This window comes from Mus caroli, unplaced genomic scaffold (assembly GCF_978045245.1).
Source record: "Mus caroli unplaced genomic scaffold, Mus_caroli_1 scaffold_11, whole genome shotgun sequence".
Taxonomy (NCBI): Eukaryota; Metazoa; Chordata; class Mammalia; order Rodentia; family Muridae; genus Mus; species Mus caroli.
Genome location: NW_028227266.1, coordinates 21,526,488 through 21,546,380, shown reverse-complemented (window position 1 = coordinate 21,546,380; position 19,893 = coordinate 21,526,488). Strand labels below are relative to the sequence as shown.

At 38.4% G+C, this 19,893-nt stretch overlaps 1 protein-coding gene across 1 annotated transcript in view; it reads left to right on the top strand.

The window, feature by feature from the left end:
- Dpy19l2 (dpy-19 like 2) overlaps nucleotides 1–19,272 on the top strand; it is a 159,851-nt gene extending 140,579 nt beyond the window's left edge. The window contains exons 18-22 of the mRNA XM_021171758.2: nucleotides 1,182–1,301; nucleotides 2,164–2,338; nucleotides 3,932–4,031; nucleotides 12,112–12,237; nucleotides 18,143–19,272. Coding sequence (XP_021027417.1) covers nucleotides 1,182–1,301; nucleotides 2,164–2,338; nucleotides 3,932–4,031; nucleotides 12,112–12,237; nucleotides 18,143–18,293 — 672 coding nt within the window. The 3' untranslated portion in view covers nucleotides 18,294–19,272. The remainder of the gene's footprint in view (nucleotides 1–1,181; nucleotides 1,302–2,163; nucleotides 2,339–3,931; nucleotides 4,032–12,111; nucleotides 12,238–18,142) is intronic.
- Nucleotides 19,273–19,893: the final 621 nt, after the last annotated feature.

Here is a 19,893-nt window from a genome sequence, read left to right as displayed (position 1 = left end):
TTAAAGAGGAGGTTGTTTCCTAACTTCCTCCTTACACCCTATGTATAAATACATGGTTTTTAAAATTTTATTTATCCATTTATTTTATACACTATTATTCCGTTAATACATAAGTGTGTATCCTAAAACTCTTTCCATTCAATTAATTATCTTTTAATGCTAAGTTCTTATTGTCAGGTGTTTGTTACTTGTTCTTTTTTGTTGGTCATCAACTGTGTTTCCTGTTGGAGCTATTAAAATGTTCCCCAGTGTGCTCTGGTCATTTCTTCAATACGGTCCTAGAAAGAAGTACAAGTCAAAGTAACTGACCATTCTCTGGGATACTGAGAGTTTGGAATTACAGAAAATTTTAGTATTTCAGTGGTTTTATTTTCATTTCATTTTAAAGTATAAGCTGAGTATTTGCCTTTTGGTAAATGTAAATACCACATATCTGTAATGTAGTTGAATATCAGTAAATTAGGGTATAAATGTTCAGCTGTCATTACACTTGGTTGCATTGATTATTGCTACATCCACTGCAATTTTTCTAGTGGAAGTTTGTGTTTTATGAATAACTCAATTAGGAAAATTTTAATTTGAACTCTTTGTCCCACGGAACTCTCAGATTTGTTCAACTAGGATAGAGGATGGATTAGTAGGAAGCCTTAGACAATTCCACTTTAAAACTTGTCTGGCTTGTGTGCTGCTATGATATCTCTTAACTGAAGTGCACATGTGTATATGACGTTTTTTTTTATTTTGTCCCCTTGTCTTCCTCCCCTCCTGGTTCAAAACCTTTCCTAGATGTTACCCTCCTTAAGGCACTGTCTTCACTGTGGCCTTTCACACATCTGTGCTGCTGGGCTTGTTCCTCTTCTCCATTTTCTTCCTCATTGTTCTTGTCACTGTCTAATCAATTGCAACTTATTTATGTACAGGGGCCTACCAGTGCCCCTTCTAACTAAATGCACTAAGGTGTGGGCCTCGTGAGGGCCTCAGGGTTCTGTCTGAAGCACTCAGATCAGTTCCTTTCACAGATTATTATATTGTTAAATCACAGCTGAATGGATGGATGCATGTATTAACATGCTTAATGCTATGCTGGGAGAGTTCTGCCCTCAGGTATAAGAAACATTTTATTTTTGTCTGATAATTTAAACATGGATGAAGTGCAAAGGTCACTGCTTTGTGTCTTGCAGTTGATTTTCCACACCTTGCAGTTGTTGGCATTCACAGGTCTTGCCATCTTAATCATGCGGTTGAAGCTGTTTCTGACCCCCCACATGTGCATTATGGCTTCCTTGATCTGCTCACCAAGGGTAAGCCACCATTCTTGAGTGACTGCTATTATAACAACTGAAGCAACTGCCTTGGAGCTGCTGTGGTTTGCTAAGTCATCCAAAATCTGAAAGCAGCGAGTGCTTTAAGCTGTGTTCAAAGATTTTAAATGCCAGTTGATGATTCGAGGTTAGCAAGAAAGTAGCTTTGAAAAATTCTGATAGACTATAAAATGATGTTTCTGTAGAGAAAAATTAAGTATTCCTCCCTGCTGTTAATCATGATGTCTACAAATTAGTCTTTTAGCCTTTAGGTCTGTGCAGGTGTTTCAGGCCCACAAAACTCCCAAATGGCAATTTTTCAGTGCTGAAGAGGCCCGTGGTGGTCCTGCTTGGATAAAGAATTCCTAAAATTTTTTTTTCTATTCTGGCATTCCTTACTATATAGTTAATAGATACCTAAGCTAGCTAGATAACTATGTAAACTAGACAGACACTCAGTAGATCTAAAAGCACCTTATTGTGGTCTGACAGTTTAGCAGCCATTTTTCTGAGAGGAACATGCATGTCAAATGCTAGTGGATTTTCTCTGGTTATTCAAGCCATCATAAAAATCAGCCAAATGTTTAGCATATTTCAAGTTGCAGTTCACTAATTCTACTGTCTGGCTGCAAGTCAGTACTGGAAAGACACCCAATTCTTTCGAAAACACAGAAAACTTGTTTGTAACAGGTCTAGTAACTCCAGAATGTTGGCTGTTTGCAAGCAGCAGACAGACATTCCATGTGCCTGTGTACAGAGATATAATTACCCACTTTGGTTTCAGCAGGAAGGTGAGAATGTAATTTTGATCCAATAGTACTCTTCATATAAGAAATATAAATAAATGGTCTTTTTATTTCAGCTCTTTGGCTGGCTTTTTTGCAGAATTCATTTTGAGAATGTTGTCTTCGGCATTCTGACACTGATGTCAATACAAGGTTGTGCAAATCTCCATAACCAATGGAGCATAATGGGAGAATTTACTAACTTGCCTCAGGAAGAGCTCATACATTGGATCAAACACAGCACCAGGCCAGGTGAGCGGTTATGCATATATAATATAATATATATGCATAAATTTCTTTGTCACATACAGCTAAGAATTCCATCTGTGCATATATATGTGTATGTACATATATATACATACATATATATCTATCTATATCTATATCTATTTGTGTGTGTTCATGTGAGAGGCAAGTGTGTGTGTGTGTGTGTGTGTGTGTGTGTGTGCAATTCTGACTTGCAGTAGTTTTCCTTTTAATTACATTATTTGCCAGTCATTTGGAAGAAATACACTTTCGGTAGGTATTATACCTCAGTTTTGAGTTGCCATGACACTGTCATGATGCTAGAACTTACATCATGCCTCTCCATCACTGAAAGATAAAGTTGACTCTCTGTACTGTTCTATGCCCTTACTATTGATTGACATGTTTTCAGGAAGTAGTATTTAGAGTGCTTAATTATATTTCGAAAAAACAGTTATTTCACTGTAATTATTGATGAAATAATTGTAATAAATCATGTGGATGTGTCTAGTTGTGGCATGTCACTATGGAGATTTAAGGTCAGATCTAAATAAAATGCTATATGTTTCAGACCAATTTTTATTAAAAAATGTTAGCAATTATATAAACATTTAGTATATTAAAATGACAAGAATTAAGCTTTTTGGCCATATAGTTGACTTTGATGTAATATTAACAATGGCCAAATTTATTCTTTCAAAAATGTATACAACAAGTAATGTATGATTTGAAGAACTGGAGAAGCAGTAAAGATGCGAGCCTCCATGTAAGTGCAGGGAAATAATCTTGAGACTTCTGCAATAGACTACAAAGCTATCTGGCCAGTTCCCAAATTATAAATACTGACCTACTGAAGGACAACATTTTCTTATAACAAATCAATGTGACTCTAACTCACTAGCATAGCAACACAACAAAATTCTTCTGAAAAATTGTACCATGACGCTGGGCTTTGACATTGTTCATAGGAGGACAGAATGCTTTTCCTTTTGCTGAGTTTTCTACCTGTAGTATTAGAGCAGTGAAGGTAAATTTGTAAGTGTTTCAATGGTGTAGTCCTGGCAGCTCCATTAGCTTTGATACTTCTGAGCCTATTTTTTTACACAATAAGAAAAAAAACAAAAACAAAAACAAAATTCATTGAGTTATCCTACAAAACAAGTCACTGGATCCCTATAAAAAGGCCACGTCTCTGGGGTCAGTGAGATAGTTCAGTGGGTGAATGCACCTGCTACAAACCTGAGGACTTGATTTAGATTCCCAGACATCATATGGTAGAGGAGAGTCAATTCCCAACAGTTGTTTTCTTTATGTATGCTTCATGGTGTGCTTTTACACACAACACACACACACACCAAATAAGTAATTAAATGTAAAATGAAAATTAAAAGTATGTGCATAGCTCCTAGCACCAGGGAAGCAAAGTTTAAATATTCCCGAAGACAAAGGATACATATTGAATAAATAAGATATCTACCTCAGGGGCCATTATGCAAGATCTTTAATTTTTTTCTTAACTTGAATTGAGATTTTAGGGGCACATTGAACTTTTTATTTTCTTGGAAATGTTTTGTTAAGGAATGTTATCATGTTTCCCAGATGCCGTCTTTGCAGGTGCCATGCCTACAATGGCAAGCATCAAGCTGTCTACACTGCGTCCAATTGTGAACCACCCACACTATGAGGACGCAGATTTGAGGTGAGCAGTCACCTGCATCCATTGGATAGAATTTCCCCTACTTTAGCCCTTAGAAAAAGGAAAATTTTCATTTACACACACACACACACACACACACACACACACACACACACACGTGCGCATACATGAACCACACACACATATACTCACAAAAAATGGTTAATGTGTATGGGGGTTAGATGCTATGAGGGAGGAGAGAGACAACACATACAGTGATGGTGAGACAGAGAGATGCACACACTTCACTGCGCCCAACCCCCACACATACAGAAAGGGGTGGAAAGGGAGAGAGATAGACAGAAGAGAAAGGCAGAGAGAGAGAGAGAGAGAGAGAGAGAGAGAGAGAGCAAAAAAGCATAATACTCTAAAGAAGAAGTCAGAAGAGGTTAAATAAATTTGATTCACAACCACATTTTGCCAGCCTCTCTCTCAACTTCTTGTTTCTTTGCCTGATTTAAGAAATATTTCAGATCTTTACAATGGTTAATGGGTAGTTGATTTCCCTACATAAAGATTAAAAATAAAAAAATGGAATTTGCTATAAAACGTTTTTTAAAATTATGGAACTTCCTATATGATTAAGCAAAAACTCTACCTTTCCTTTGATGAGTAAAACTTCTGTTTACCTCTGTGTGTGTGTTTGCACATGTCTATGAACCAGAGCTAGTGGTGGATGTATTTTCTGATGCCTCTCCACGTTATTCTTGGAGACAAAGTCTGCTTAGCATAGAATTCAGCTAGACTGGCTAGAGAGTGTCTTGGGTCTGCATGTCTCCTGCTCCCCCTGCTCTAGTTGCAGGCATGAGCTGATAGTTTTGGCTTTGGGTTTATGGGACCAGAATTTGGGTCTTCATCCCAGTGCAGCAGATATGGATTTAAAAATGATTTATCAGTCTGTCTTTGTTCAAAGAATCTTTTTCTCTTAATTTTTGGTACATTGCTAGAAGAAATAATTTTGATTTATCCAAAAAATTTCTGTCTAGTTATAGTGATTAAACATCCCAGACAGTAGGGCCACAGGCCTCATCCGGCCGGATCAGCACAGGGGTAGCTAGAGCGCAGGGTCGGGTGACACCCGCCAGCTACCCACGACCCCCGCCACAGGATTTTGAGACTGCTGGTGAGTGGAACACAGCTTCTGCTCCAATCCAATTGCGCACGGGACCTGAGACTGCATTAGTTAGGGAAGCAGAAACCGGCCTGAGTAGGGGCACAGGCCTCATCCGGCCGGATCAGCACCTGGGTAGCTAAAGCGCAGGGTCGGCTGACACCCTCCAGCTACCCACGACCCCCGCCACAGGATTTTGAGACTGCTGGTGAGTGGAACACAGCTTCTGCTCCAGTCCAATCACGCGGGACCTGAGACTGCTCTGGTTGGGGAGAGAGAAATCCAGCCTACATAGGGCCACAAGCCTCTTCCGGTCAGAAAAGCACCGGGGTAGCTAGGGCGCAGGGTCGGCTGACACTCGCCAGCTACCCACAACACCTGCCACAGGATCTTAAGACTTCTGGTGAGTGGAACACAGCTTCTGCTCCAAACCAATTGCACGTGGGACCTGAGACTGCATTAGTTAGGGAAGCAGAAACCGGCCTGAGTAGGGCCACAGGCCTCATCCGGCCGGATCAGTACCAGGGTAGCTAGAGCTCAGGGTCGGCTGACACCCGCCAGCTACCCATGACCCCCGCCACAGGATTTTGAGACTGCTGGTGAGTGGAACACAGCTTCTGCTCCAATCTTCAAACAGTGACAACGACAACAACTAACCCCAGAGATTACCAGATGGCGAAAGGTAAACGTAATAATCTTACTAACAGAAACCAAGACCACTCACCATCATCAGAACCCAGCACTCCCACTTCGCCCAGTCCAGGGCACCCCAACACACCAGAAAAGCTAGACACGGATCTAAAAGCATATCTCCTGATGATGGTAGAGGACTTCAAGAAGGACTTTAATAACACACTTAAAGAAATACAAAGGAACACTGGTAAACAGGTAGAAGACAGTAAAGAGGAAGCACAAAAATCCCTTAAAGAATTGCAGGAGAACACTGCTAAAGAGTTACAAATCCTTAAAGAAAAACAGGATAACATAATCAAACAGGTAGAAGTCCTTAATGAAAAACAGGAAAACACATCCAAACAGATGATGGAAATGAACAAAACCATACTAGACCTAAAAAGGGAAGTAGACACAATAAAGAAAACCCAAAATGAGGCAACACTAGAGATAGAAACCCTAGGAAAGAAATCTGGAACCATAAATACCAGCATCAGCAACAGAATACAAGAGATGGAAGAGAGAATCTCAGGTGCAGAAGATTCCATAGAGAACATCAGCACAACAATCAAGGAAAATGTAAAATGCAAAAAGATCCTAACTCAAAACATCCAAGAAATACAGGACACAATGAGAAGACCAAACCTACGGATAATAGGAGTGGATGAGAATGAAGATTTTCAACTCAAAGGACCAGCAAACATCTTCAACAAAATTATAGAAGAAAACTTCCCAAATCTAAAGAAAGAGATGCCCATGAACATACAAGAAGCCTACAGAACTCCAAATAGACTGGACCAGAAAAGAAATACCTCCCGACACATAATAATCAGAACAACAAATGCTCTAAATAAAGATAGAATACTAAAAGCAGTAAGAGAAAAAGGCCAAGTAACATATAAAGGCAAGCCTATCAGAATTACACCAGATTTTTCACCAGAGACTATGAAAGCCAGAAGATCCTGGACGGATGTTATACAGACACTAAAAGAACACAAATTCCAGCCCAGGCTACTATACCCAGCCAAACTCTCAATTAACATAGATGGAGAAACCAAAGTATTCCACTACAAAACCAAATTCACACATTATCTCTCCACGAATCCAGCCCTTCAAAGGATAATAACAGAAAAAAACCAATACAAGGACAGGAACCACGCCTTAGAAACAACAAGAAGGTAATCCCTCAACAAACCTAAAAGAAGACAGCCACAAGAACAAAATGCCAACTTTAACAACAAAAATAACAGGAAACAACAATTACTTTTCCTTAATATCTCTTAATATCAATGGACTCAACTCCCCGATAAAAAGACATAGACTAACAAACTGGCTACACAAACAAGACCCAACATTTTGCTGCTTACAGGAAACTCATCTCAGAGAAAAAGATAGACACTACCTCAGAATGAAAGGCTGGAAAACAATTCTCCAAGCAAATGGTATGAAGAAACAAGCTGGAGTAGCCATTCTAATATCTGATAAGATTGACTTCCAACCCAAAGTCATTAAAAAAGACAGGGAGGGACACTTCATACTCATCAAAGGTAATATCCTCCAAGAGGAACTATCAATCCTGAATATCTATGCTCCAAATACAAAGGCAGCCACATTCATTAAAGAAACTTTAGTAAATCTCAAAGCACACATTGCACCTCATACAATAATAGTGGGAGACTTCAACACACCACTTTCACCAATGGACAGATCATGGAAACAGAAACTAAACAGGGACACAGAGAAACTAAGAGAAATTATGAATCAAATGGATCTGGCAGATATCTACAGAACATTCTATCCTAAAACAAAAGGATATACCTTCTTCTCAGCACCTCATGGTACCTTCTCCAAAATTGACCACATAATTGGTCACAAAACAGGCCTCAACAGATACAAAAATATTGAAATTGTCCCATGCATCCTATCAGATCACCATGGACTAAGGCTGATCTTCAATAACAAAATAAATAATAGAAAGCCAACCTTCACGTGGAAACACTCTTCTCAATGATACCTTGGTCAAGGAAGGAATAAAGAAAGAAATTAAGGACTTTTTAGAGATCAATGAAAATGAAGCCACAACATACCCAAACTTATGGGTCGCAATGAAAGCATTTCTAAGAGGAAAACTCATAGCTCTGAGTGCCTCCAAAAGGTAACTAGAGAGAGCACACATTAGCAGCTTGACAACATACCTAAAAGCACTAGAACAAAAGGAAGCAAATTCACCCAAGAGGAGTAGACGGCAGGAAATAATCAAACTCAGGGGCGAAATCAACCAAGTGGAAACAAGAAGAACTATTCAAAGAATCAACCAATCAAGGAGCTGGTTCTTTGAGAAAATCAACAAGATAGATTAAACCCTTAGCCAGACTCACTAGAGGGCACAGGGAAAGCATCCTAATTAACAAAATCAGAAATGAAAAAGGAGACATAACAACAGATCCTGAAGACATCCAAAACACCATCAGATCCTTCTACCAAAGGCTATACTCAACAAAACTGGAGAACCTGGATGAAATGGAGAAGTTCCTAGACAGATACCAGGTACCAAAGTTGAATCAAGATCAGGTTAATGATCTAAACAGCCCTATATCCCCCAAAGAAATAGAAGCAGTCATTAATAGTCTCCCAACTAAAAAAAGCCCAGGACCAGATGGGTTTAGTGCAGAGTTCTATCAGACCTTCAAAGAAGATCTAATCCCAGTTCTTCACAAACTATTCCACAAAATAGAAACAGAAGGTACTCTACCCAACTCATTCTATGAAGCCACAATTACTCTGATACCTAAACCACAAAAAGACCCAACAAAGATAGAAAACTTCAGACCAATATCCCTTATGAATATTGATGCAAAAATCCTCAATAAAGCTCTTGCTAACCGAATCCAAGAACACATCAAAACAATCATCCATCCTGACCAAGTAGGTTTCATCCCAGGGATGCAGGGATGGTTCAATATACGGAAATCCATCAACGTAATCCAGTATATAAACAAACTCAAAGACAAAAACCACATGGTCATCTCCTTAGATGCGGAAAAAGCATTTGACAAGATCCAACACCCATTCATGATAAAAGTCTTGGAAAGATCAGGAATTCAAGGCCCATACCTAAACATGATAAAAGCAATCTACAGCAAACCAGTAGCCAACATCAAAGTAAATGGTCAGAAGTTTGAAGCAATTCCTCTAAAATCAGGGACTAGACAAGGCTGTCCACTTTCTCTCTACCTATTCAACATTGTACTTGAAGTCCTAGCCAGAGCAATTCGACAACAAAAGGAGATCAAAGGGATACAAATTGGAAAAGATGAAGTCAAAATATCACTTTTTGCAGATGATATGATAGTATATATAAGTGACCCTAAAAATTCCACCAGAGAACCCCTAAGCCTGATAAACAGCTTCGGTGAAGTAGCTGGATATAAAATTAACTCAAACAAATCAATGGCCTTTCTCTACACAAAGAATAAACAGGCTGAGAAAGAAATTAGGGAAACAACACCCTTCTCAATAGTCACAAATAATATAAAATATCTTGGCGTGACTCTAAGTAAGGAAGTGAAAGATCTGTATAATAAAAACTTCAAGTCTCTGAAGAAAGAAATTATAGAAGATCTCAGAAGATGGAAAGATCTCCCATGCTCATGGATTGGCAGGATCAACATTGTAAAAATGGCTATCTTGCCAAAAGCAATCTACAGATTCAATGCAATCCCCATCAAAATTCCAAATCAATTCTTCAACGAATTAGAAAGTGCAATCTGCAAATTCATCTGGAATAACAAAAAACCTAGGATAGCAAAAACTCTTCTCAAGGATAAAAGAACCTCTGGTGGAATCACCATGCCGGACCTAAAGCTCTACTACAGAGCAATTGTGATAAAAACTGCATGGTACTGGTATAGTGACAGACAAATAGACCAATGGAATAGAATTGAAGACCCAGAAATGAACCCACACACCTACGGTCACTTGATCTTCGACAAGGGAGCTAAAAACATCCAGTGGAAGAAAGACAGCATTTTCAACAAATGGTGCTGGCACAACTGGTTGTTAACATGTAGAAGAATGCGAATTGATCCATTCCTATCTCCTTGTACTAAGGTCAAGTCTAAGTGGATCAAGGAACTTCACATAAAACCAGAGACACTGAAACTTATAGAGGAGAAAGTGGGGAAAAGCCTTGAAGATATGGGCACAGGGGAAAAATTCCTGAATAGAACAGTAATGGCTTGTGCTGTAAGATCGAGAATTGACAAGTGGGACCTCATGAAACTACAAAGCTTCTGCAAGGCTAAAGACACCATCAATAAGACAAAAAAACCACCAACAGATTGGGAAAGGATCTTCACCTATCCTAAGTCAGATAAGGGACTAATATCCAATATATATAAAGAACTCAAGAAGGTGGACTCCAGAAAGTCAAATAACCCCATTAAAAAGTGGGGCTCAGAACTGAACAAAGAATTCTCACCTGAGGAATACCGAATGGCAGAGAAGCACCTGAAAAAATGTTCAACATCCTTAATCATCAGGGAAATGCAAATCAAAACAACCCTGAGATTCCACCTCACACCAGTCAGAATGGCTAAGATCAAAAATTCAGGTGACAGCAGATGCTGGCGAGGATGTGGAGAAAGAGGAACACTCCTCCATTGTTGGTGGGATTGCAAGCTTGTACAACCACTCTGGAAATCAGTCTGGCGGTTCCTCAGAAAATTGGACATAGTACTACCGGAGGATCCAGCAATACCTCTCCTGGGCATATATCCAGAAGATGTCCCAACTGGTAAAAAGGACACATGCTCCACTATGTTCATAGCAGCCCTATTTATAATAGCCAGAAGCTGGAAAGAACCCAGATGTCCCTCAACAGAGGAATGGATACAGAAATTATGGTACATTTACACAATGGAGTACTACTCAGCTATTAAAAAGAATGAATTTATGAAATTCCTAGCCAAATGGATGGACCTGGAGGGCATCATCTTGAGTGAAGTAACACAATCACAAAAGAACTCACACAATATGTATTCACTGATAAGCGGATATTAGCCCAAAACTTAGGATACCCAAGATATAAGATACAATTTGCTAAACGCATGAAACTCAAGAAGAATGAAGACCAAAGTGTGGACACTGTGCCCCTTCTTAGAATTGGGAACAAAACACCCAGGGAAGGAGTTCAGAGACAAAGTTCGTAGCTGTGATGAAAGGATGGACCATTTAGAGACTGCCGTATCCAGGGATCCATCCCATAATCAGCTTCTAAACGCTGACACCATTGCATACACTAGCAAGATTTTGCTGAAAGGACCCAAATATAGCTGTCTCTTGTGAGACGATGCCGGGGCCTAGCAAACACAGGAGTGGATGTTCACAGTCAGCTATTGGATGTATCACAGGGCTCCCAATGGAGAAGCTAGAGAAAGTACCCAAGGAGCTAAAGGGATCTGCAACCCTATTGTTGGAACAACATGATGTACTAACCAGAACCCCGGAGCTCTTGTCTCTAGCTGCATATGTATCGAAAGATGGCCTAGTCGGCCATCAATGGAAAGAGAGGCCCATTGGACTTGCAAACTTTATATGCCCCAATATAGGGGAATGCCAGGGCCAAAAGAATGGGAATGGGTGGGTAGGGAAGTAGGGGGCGCTATGGGGGACTTTTGGGATAGCATCGGAAATGTAATTGAGGAAAATATGTAATAAAAATATTAAAAATTAAAAAAAAACATCCCAGACAACATTTAGTTCATTCAGGATTTTGTAAAAACTCCAATTTACCTTCTAGTGTGCTACATTTGATTGGCCATCCTGGCATTTCAAATTTTTCTATGCTACTTTTCCTACCCATGGACTTATCCTGGATGCTCACTGCTAAATATTCCCTTGGCAGTATTCCACATCAGTTTGTCTGATTTTAGTTTCTACAGAGGAAATTATCTACCAAGATTTATATTGTCACATGCCTCAGCTTCTACATGACATATATAGACATATATATCTTCTACATAACAGATTTTTTTTATGTGGACTGTATGAAGTGAATTATCATCTGGCCATCTAGTACAAATTATCTATATATTTGTCTTAGATATATCAGGCTTCAAACTGCTGTAGAATTCATATGTTGAAAATAGAAATAGACACATGAAAATTAATCTCTCAAAGCAATTGCAGAATTTGTGGCAATATCCATTGAGGGTTAGGGTCTCAATTTGCTAGGAAATCTTCTTTAATCTATTATTTATCTTAAAATAAGTTTGTAATTGTTGTTGTTTACATTTAAAGGGCTCGGACAAAAATAGTTTATTCTGCATATAGTCGAAAATCTGCAGTAGAAGTGAGAAATAATCTGTTGAAATTACATGTGAATTATTATGTTCTAGAAGAGGCATGGTGTGTTGTGAGAACAAAGTGAGTATCGATAATAGTATGTATAATACAGTATATTGTAAAGCTCCAAATGCCTTCATTCTGTACTGACACAGGGCTGCAAAATAAGGCCTAGTATTTTGGATATATCCCACTAACCTATGACCATTGCAAGTTAGAGAAGTTAAATTTTACTATCTTCTCATAATACCATTAAAGCATATCTTAATATCTTAATTTTCATATGACCTTTTGAATTTACTTTTCTCTGGAAGCATAAACTATATAAAGACTAAGGAAGTAAGGTATTGCTTTGTCACAGGCATTTATCATGAAATACTTAAGTCAGGTTAAAATATCTATTATGAATGCATGTTCCATAATTGTTCCAATGTTTGCCATGTTTATATTAGATGTCTAAAGTATAAGTGAATTGTAGTTATCTGTTACTGTTAATCAGTTATACTGAATATAAGGCTTCAAATTTCTCATAACTAAAGATTATGTAAATAAAAACATGATAAATATTTTGAGATTTGTATTTCCAAAATTAAAACAAAATAATGTCTTCTTTCTAGAGCAGTGGTTCTCAATGTGTAGGTGGTGACACCTTTGGGCATCAAACAACCCCTTCACAGGGAACACATATCAGATATTTACATTATAACTCATAACTAGAAAATTATAGTTATGAAGTAGCAACAAAATGATTTTATTTGGAGGTTACCACAGCACAAGGAACTGTATTCAAGGGTTGCAGCATTAGGAAGGCTGAGAACCACTGATAGAGAGAGTCCATATTCAAAGAATTAATCAAAAGAACAGGGCTAGCCACAGAGTTCCAAGGATTGGCACACACCTGGCATGTGCAGGGTCCTGGCTTCTGTTCTAGAAACACAAAAAGTAGAACCTGGCGTGAGTCAGAGGAAAGATACACCATCTCTGTGCAGCAATACCAACTGCATTCGGAGCTCTAGAGGTGAGCTCTAGAGATAAACTCTAGAGTTCAGGTGCAACATTCAAAAAAAGTTCTAAACAGCAAATCTGATTTGATACAAGAAAAAAAAATCAGTGAATTTGAAGTAGATCAAGAAAAAGTGACTAACACAAGCAGGATTTATGTAAATTATTTACTAAGAAAAAGTTGCAGAGATCTGGATGGTATAATTAAGTGACTGCCCATGAAGGCCATGGCTGAGACAGAGATGGGACCTCAATATAACACAGGAAAGAAGGAGAGAAGTAATAGAAAACAACACGCCAAGAACTGTCTAAGTCTCTGAGGTTGGAGAAAGTCACTAACTGAGAAATCTTCTCCAAAGTTCAACAAGTCTATAAAGGGCAAACCCTGCGAAAACCAGGGCAAGGCACATGCAGCCAATCAGAAAGATCAGGTGAGGATGCCTTGAAGAGAGGAAGAAAGCAAGCATACCGTGAAGGGCACCCAACTTCTCAAGAGAAAGACCAAATTAACCAGTGCACGAATAAGCAAAGTCATGAATAAAGAAGTCATGAATTCTATAGTCAGCAAAACTCTATCTGTACGAGAGGGTCACCTGACAGTGTTCAGGTCAGTAGAGGGTCTAAGTGGCCTCCTGCAGGCAGACTTATCATAAGGGATTCTAAATGTTTGAACCAAATAAAAATGAACATACAACATCAAACAAAAACAACCTATCCAATTGAAATGTACAAAGAAATCTGATATTTTGATAAAAATTAATAGACACACACACAATTCTTCTCCAAGCCTAATACAACACAGACAAGGAGATAGATTACAAATCTGAATGTGTGTGAGTGTGTTTAAATGATTGGAATTATATTCCTTAACAGGCTGGAATTAAATTACAATTAATGAATAACAAGAAAGCTACCTGGATAATATCTAAACAATTGCACTATAGATAATGCAATTAAAGATCAGACATAAAATTACAAAAGGAAATTCTAAAATATTTGAACCAAATAAAAATGGACACAGCATATCAGAGTCTGTGGGAAACATCACTGCAGACTAATAAAGGACTTTAGATATAAAAAGAACTCTTAAAATGCAATTAGAAAACAACTCAACTAAAATAGACAAAACACTTGGATGCTATAAAAGGAAATACATGAATGGTAAAGAATTATATATAGAGATGCTTTATGTTACATTTGCAAAATGTACATCAAACTCACAAGGAAATGCCCTTAAATCACCTAACTCAACCTTGAAAGTGAACAAGAACTGACTGTCCCAAGTGTTGCTGAAATGAAGGCAGACCTACTACTCTTAATATCAGCTGTGGGAATAAAATGTACAAACCATGTAATGGCAGAGTTTTACAGCTTCTTAAGAAACCTGACATCTACTCTGTATATTTGATTAAAATTAAAGATGGGATTTATTGAAGCTGAAGAAATGGCTCAGGAAATAAGAGCATTTGCTGCTCTTGAACGGACCTGAATTTGGTTCTCAGCCCCTAGGTCAGGCAGTTAACATTCACCTGTAACTCCAGTTTCAAGGGATATAATGTCCTCCTCAGGCCTCCATGGGCACAAGAACACACATATCACTCTCTCTCTCTCTCTCTCTCTCTCTCTCTCTCTCTCTCTCTCTCTCTCTCTCTCTCGCATAAAGTAGAGCTTAAAAAAATAAAGCATTCATCTATACTTAAAATTGCATGCAGTTATTCATACCAGCTTTGTTTTATAGTCTCAACTGAGAAATAGTTAAAATATTTACTAACAGGTGAATTTTTTTATTACATATTTTCTTCATTTACGTTTCAAATGCTATCCCCAAAGCCACCTATACTCTCCCCTGGCCCTGCTCCCCAATCCACCCACTCTTTCTTCCTGGCCTTGGCATTCCCCTGTACTGGAGCATAAGATGTTTGCAAAACCAAGGGTCTCTCATCCCACTGATGGCCGACTAGGCCATCCTCTGCTACATATGCAACTAAAGACACAGTTCTGGGGGGGTACTGGTTGTTCATATTGTTGTTACTCCTAAAGAGCTGCAGGCCCCCTTAGATCCTTGCGTACTTTCTCTAGCTCCTTCATTAGGGGCCCTGTGTTCCATCCAATAGATGACTGTGAGCATCCACTTCTGTGTTTGCCAGGCATTGGCATAGACTCACAAGAGAGAGAGCTATGTCAGGGTCCTGTCAGCAAAATCTTTCTGACATATGCAATAGTGTCTGGGTTTGGTGGTTGTATATGGGATGGATCCCCGGGTGGGGTAGTCCCTGAATGGTCCTTCCTTCCATCTCAGCTCTGAACTTTGTCTCTGTAACTCCTTCCATGGGTATTTTGTTCCCCATTCTAAGAAGGAATGAAGTATTCACACTTGGGTTTCCTTCTTCTTGAGTTTCATGTGTTTTGGAAATTGTATCTCGGCTATTCTAAGTTTCTGGGATAATATCCGCTTATCAGTGAGTGCATACCATGTGTGTTCTTTTGTGACTGGGTTACCTCACTCAGGATGATATTCTCCAGATACATCCATTTGCCTATGAATTTCATAAATTCATTGTTTTTAATTTCTGAGTAGTACTCCATTGTGTAAATGTACCACATTTTCTGTATCCATTCCTCTGTTGAGGGACATCTAGGTTCTTTCCAGCTTCTGGCTATTATAAATAAGGCTGCTATGAACATAGTGGAGCATGTGTCCTTATTACCAGTTGGAACATCTTCTGGGTATATGCCCAGGAGAGGAATTGATGGATCTTCCAGTAGTACGATGTCCAGTTTTCTGAGGAACCGCCAGACTGATTTCCAGAGTGGTTGTACCAGCTTGCAATCCCACCAACAATGGAGGAGTGTTCCTCTTTCTCTACATCCTCACCAGCATCTGCTGTCACCTGAATTTTTGATCTTAGCCATTCTGACTGGTGTGAAGTAGAATCTCAAGGTTGTTTTGATTTGCATTTCCCTGATGATTAAGGATGTTGAACATTTTTTTCAAGTGCTTCTCAGCCCTTCGGTATTCCTCAGTTGAGAATTCTTTGTTTAGCTCTGTACCCCATTTTTAATAGGGTTATTTGAATTTCTGGAGTTAGCTTCTTAGCTCTTTGTATTAATTGAATATTAGTCCCCTATCAGATTTAGGATTGGTAAAGATCCTTTCCCAATCTGTTGGTGGCCTTTTTGTCTTATTGACAGTATCTTTTGCCCTACAGAAGCTTTGAAATTTTATGAGGTCCCATTTGTCCATACTTGATCTTACAGCACAAGCCATTGCTGTTCTGTTTAGGAATTTTTCCCCTGTGACCTTATGTTTGAGGGTTTTTTTCCTCACTTTGTCCTCTATAAATTTCAGTGTCTCTGGTGTTATATGGAGTTCCTTGATCCACTTAGACTTGAGCTTTGTACAGGGAGATAAGAATGGATCAATTCGAATTCTTCTACAAGATAACCACCAGTTGTGCCAGCACCATTTGTTGAAAATACTGTCTTTTTCCCACTGGATAGTTTTAGCTCCCCTGTCAAAGATCAAGTGACCATAGGTGTGTGGGTCATTTCTGGGTCTTCAATTCTATTTCATTGATTTACTTGTCTGTCATTGTATCAGTACCATGAAGTTTTCCTCACAATTGCTCTGTAGGACAGCTTGAGGTCAGGCATGGTGATTCCCCCAGAGGTTCTTTTATTGTTGAGAATACTTTTTGCTATCCTAGGTTTTTTCATTATTCCATATGAATTTGCAAATTGCCCTTTCTAACTCAGTGAAGAATTGAGTTGGAATTTTGATGGGGATTGCATTGAATCTGTAGATTGCTTTCGTCAGGATAGCCATTTTTATTATATTAATCCTGCCAATCTATGAGCATGGGGGATCTTCTTCAATTTCATTTTCTGAGATCTTCTTCAATTTCTTTCTTCAGAGACTTGAAGTTCTTGTCATACAGACCTTTCACTTCCTTAGTTAGAGTCACACCAAGGTATTTTTTTATTATTTGTGACTATTGTGAAGGGTGTGGTTTCCCTAATTTCTTTCTCAGCCTGTTTATCCTTTGTGTAGAGAAAGGCCACTGATTTGTTTGAGCTAATTTTATATCCAGCTATTGCACTGAAGCCAGGGCCAGGGATAGGGAGTAGGTGGGTTGGTGAGCAGAGGGAGCAGGGAAGGGATTTGGGGTTTTCGGAAGGGAAATGAGGAAATGGGATAACATTTGAAATGTAAATATAGAAAAAATATAATTAAGAAAATCTTAGACAATATATTTGCATGGAATTGTAAATGCTGCTGTGCACAAAGGGGTCCAGAGAGTGCCTGGGCCATGTTTTGGGAAGAAGTTTGACCACAGAGTGGACATGATAAGTGGTAGGAATGTCTCTAAATTAGTAGTGGTGCTCTTTACATATAGTTAAACTTTACATAGGTAATGTAGAAACTTTTTATGTTATACTTCAAAAAAAACATTAAAATTTTCTGTAGGGTTATTCTTTATCAAGACATATTACACCACTTAGCGTATTCTTATAGACACCCTGAAAAAGGAGAAGCTAAAAAGAACAACTTGAGTCTCCTTTCTCTGCCTTGGATATATATTTGTCTACTAAATCAGGGCACTTCACGTTTAAAAAAGTATGGATCTTCAAAGGAATTTAATTAGCTCTTCTTTAACTTATTTCATCCAACCACAAATGTGTCTTATGACTAGATGAGAATAGTGATTAGCCAGCATAGTTGTGTTTCAGTTGGGGGTAAACTTTCTCAGATGTGTATTTCTGACTCCACATTTTACATTTTGCACGTGTTGACTGGGGCTAGAGATGTATCATGCTTCAGTTCATCTTATTCTAGGTGTTGGACTTAATGGTTTCTTGAGTTATGGTTTTAAATGTTTCAGTAGTTAAATTAATTAGCCTCTGGAAATTTTGGAGCTCTTTCGTAATGTGAACATGTGATTTTATTTAATATGACTATTTATCTATATGCTTTGTTTTTCAGACCTGGTTGCAGCATGCTTGAAATATGGGATGTGGAAGACCCATCCAATGCAGCTAACCCTCCCCTCTGCAGTATCCTGCTCAAGGATTCTCGGCCATACTTTACCACAGTGTTTCAGAATAGTATGTACAGAGTACTGAAGATTAACTGAGATCAAGGTGTCCCAACATGCTGTAGTGGAAAGATGTGTATCAGAAATGAACACTTCCAGCCTTATTTACAGCAATAAAATTCACAAGCTTTACTAAGAAGACACTTTTAAAGCAAGATAAAAACTATTTAAATTTTTCTGGTTACTACTAATCATAAATTACTTCATTATTTACATTGAATGCCAGTCTGTCAAGCTTACCTCATAAATGATTAAGTCATCAACAGATGTTCATTTTAGAGTTCCAAGGGAACATGGATGGAAAATATCAATATAATTTTAGAAACCAAAGCTAAGTAATTCCTTTTCAGTCCGGCTAGGTGAGTTGTTTCAGGTTTCCCTAGTACCCATGGATCAGCCCAGACCTTCTCAGCCATGGAAATGAGCACAGGCTCTGAGAAACCCAATGATGGTGGTAGCCTCATTCAGTTTTAGTTTATGATGAAGACGGTATTGCTTTATAAATTTTATCTCCCAATAAAAGCTATCTATCAAAAATGCTTTGAAAATTGGTAATTACCTTGAAGATAGAGTATGTCCATCAAAGAGTCAAATTGTCTCTTTCTTTTCATGATAAACTTTAAACATGCTAGATGTTTGATATGCATCTGCTCCGAGTTAAGCATCTTGGACTTTTTATACTTGTATTTTCCTTATGTTTTTGGTCAACCATAAAAGATGATTCAATTTCATAGATTAGTTACATATAATTACTTGCAATAGGTAAGCAATTATATCCCAACTTTTATAGTTGGAAAACATCTTGATGCTGAACACAAAATAGCTAAGAAAGAATGCTGAATTGTGTTGATTTTAACATTTTCAAGTAGTTTCTTTTCTGTGTGGAGCAAAGAGGGGAACAGATATAACATTCATTTAAAAGTACATGTTTTGGACAATGTCACTAGAGGGATATTTTAAAGTAATTATTAGAATTCAACAAAAATGGTACAAGCTATGTTAACCAATAAAGTGTTCCTTGCACATAATTTTGTCCTATGAATTTTATTATTTTCATGTGCAAATCCTATTACATCATTTTAAAGGTCCTCCCCTATTTCCAGGTCTCTGGGACTTCCTACAGACCCCCCTCCACCAGCTCCAATTACTCTCCTAGCCCTCCAGGCTTCTCTCCTGTCTCTCCCCACATCTGATCTTGCCTGACCATTCCTCTTCCCCTCCCCATCTCCCACCCAAATCCCTCCCTCCCACTGCCTCTTCTGACTATTTTGTTTTCCCCTCTGGGTGTGATTCAAGCATCCTTTCTTAGACCTTCTTCTTTAACTGCTTTGGGTCTGTGATGTGTATCATAGTCATTCTATTGTTTATGGACAATAATCACTTGTCAGTGAGTGTGTTCCATACATGTTCTCTTGAGTCTAGCTCACCTCACTCAGGATGATTCTAGTTCCATCCATTTGCCTGCAAAATTTATGATATTCTCATTTTAATAGATGAATAGTATTCCATTGTGTAAGTGAACCACAATTTTGTATCCATTCTTCAGTTGAGGGACATCTGGCTTATTTCAAGTTTCTGACTATTATGAATAAAGCTGCTATGAACATTGTAGAACACATGTCCTTGTGGTATGGTGGAA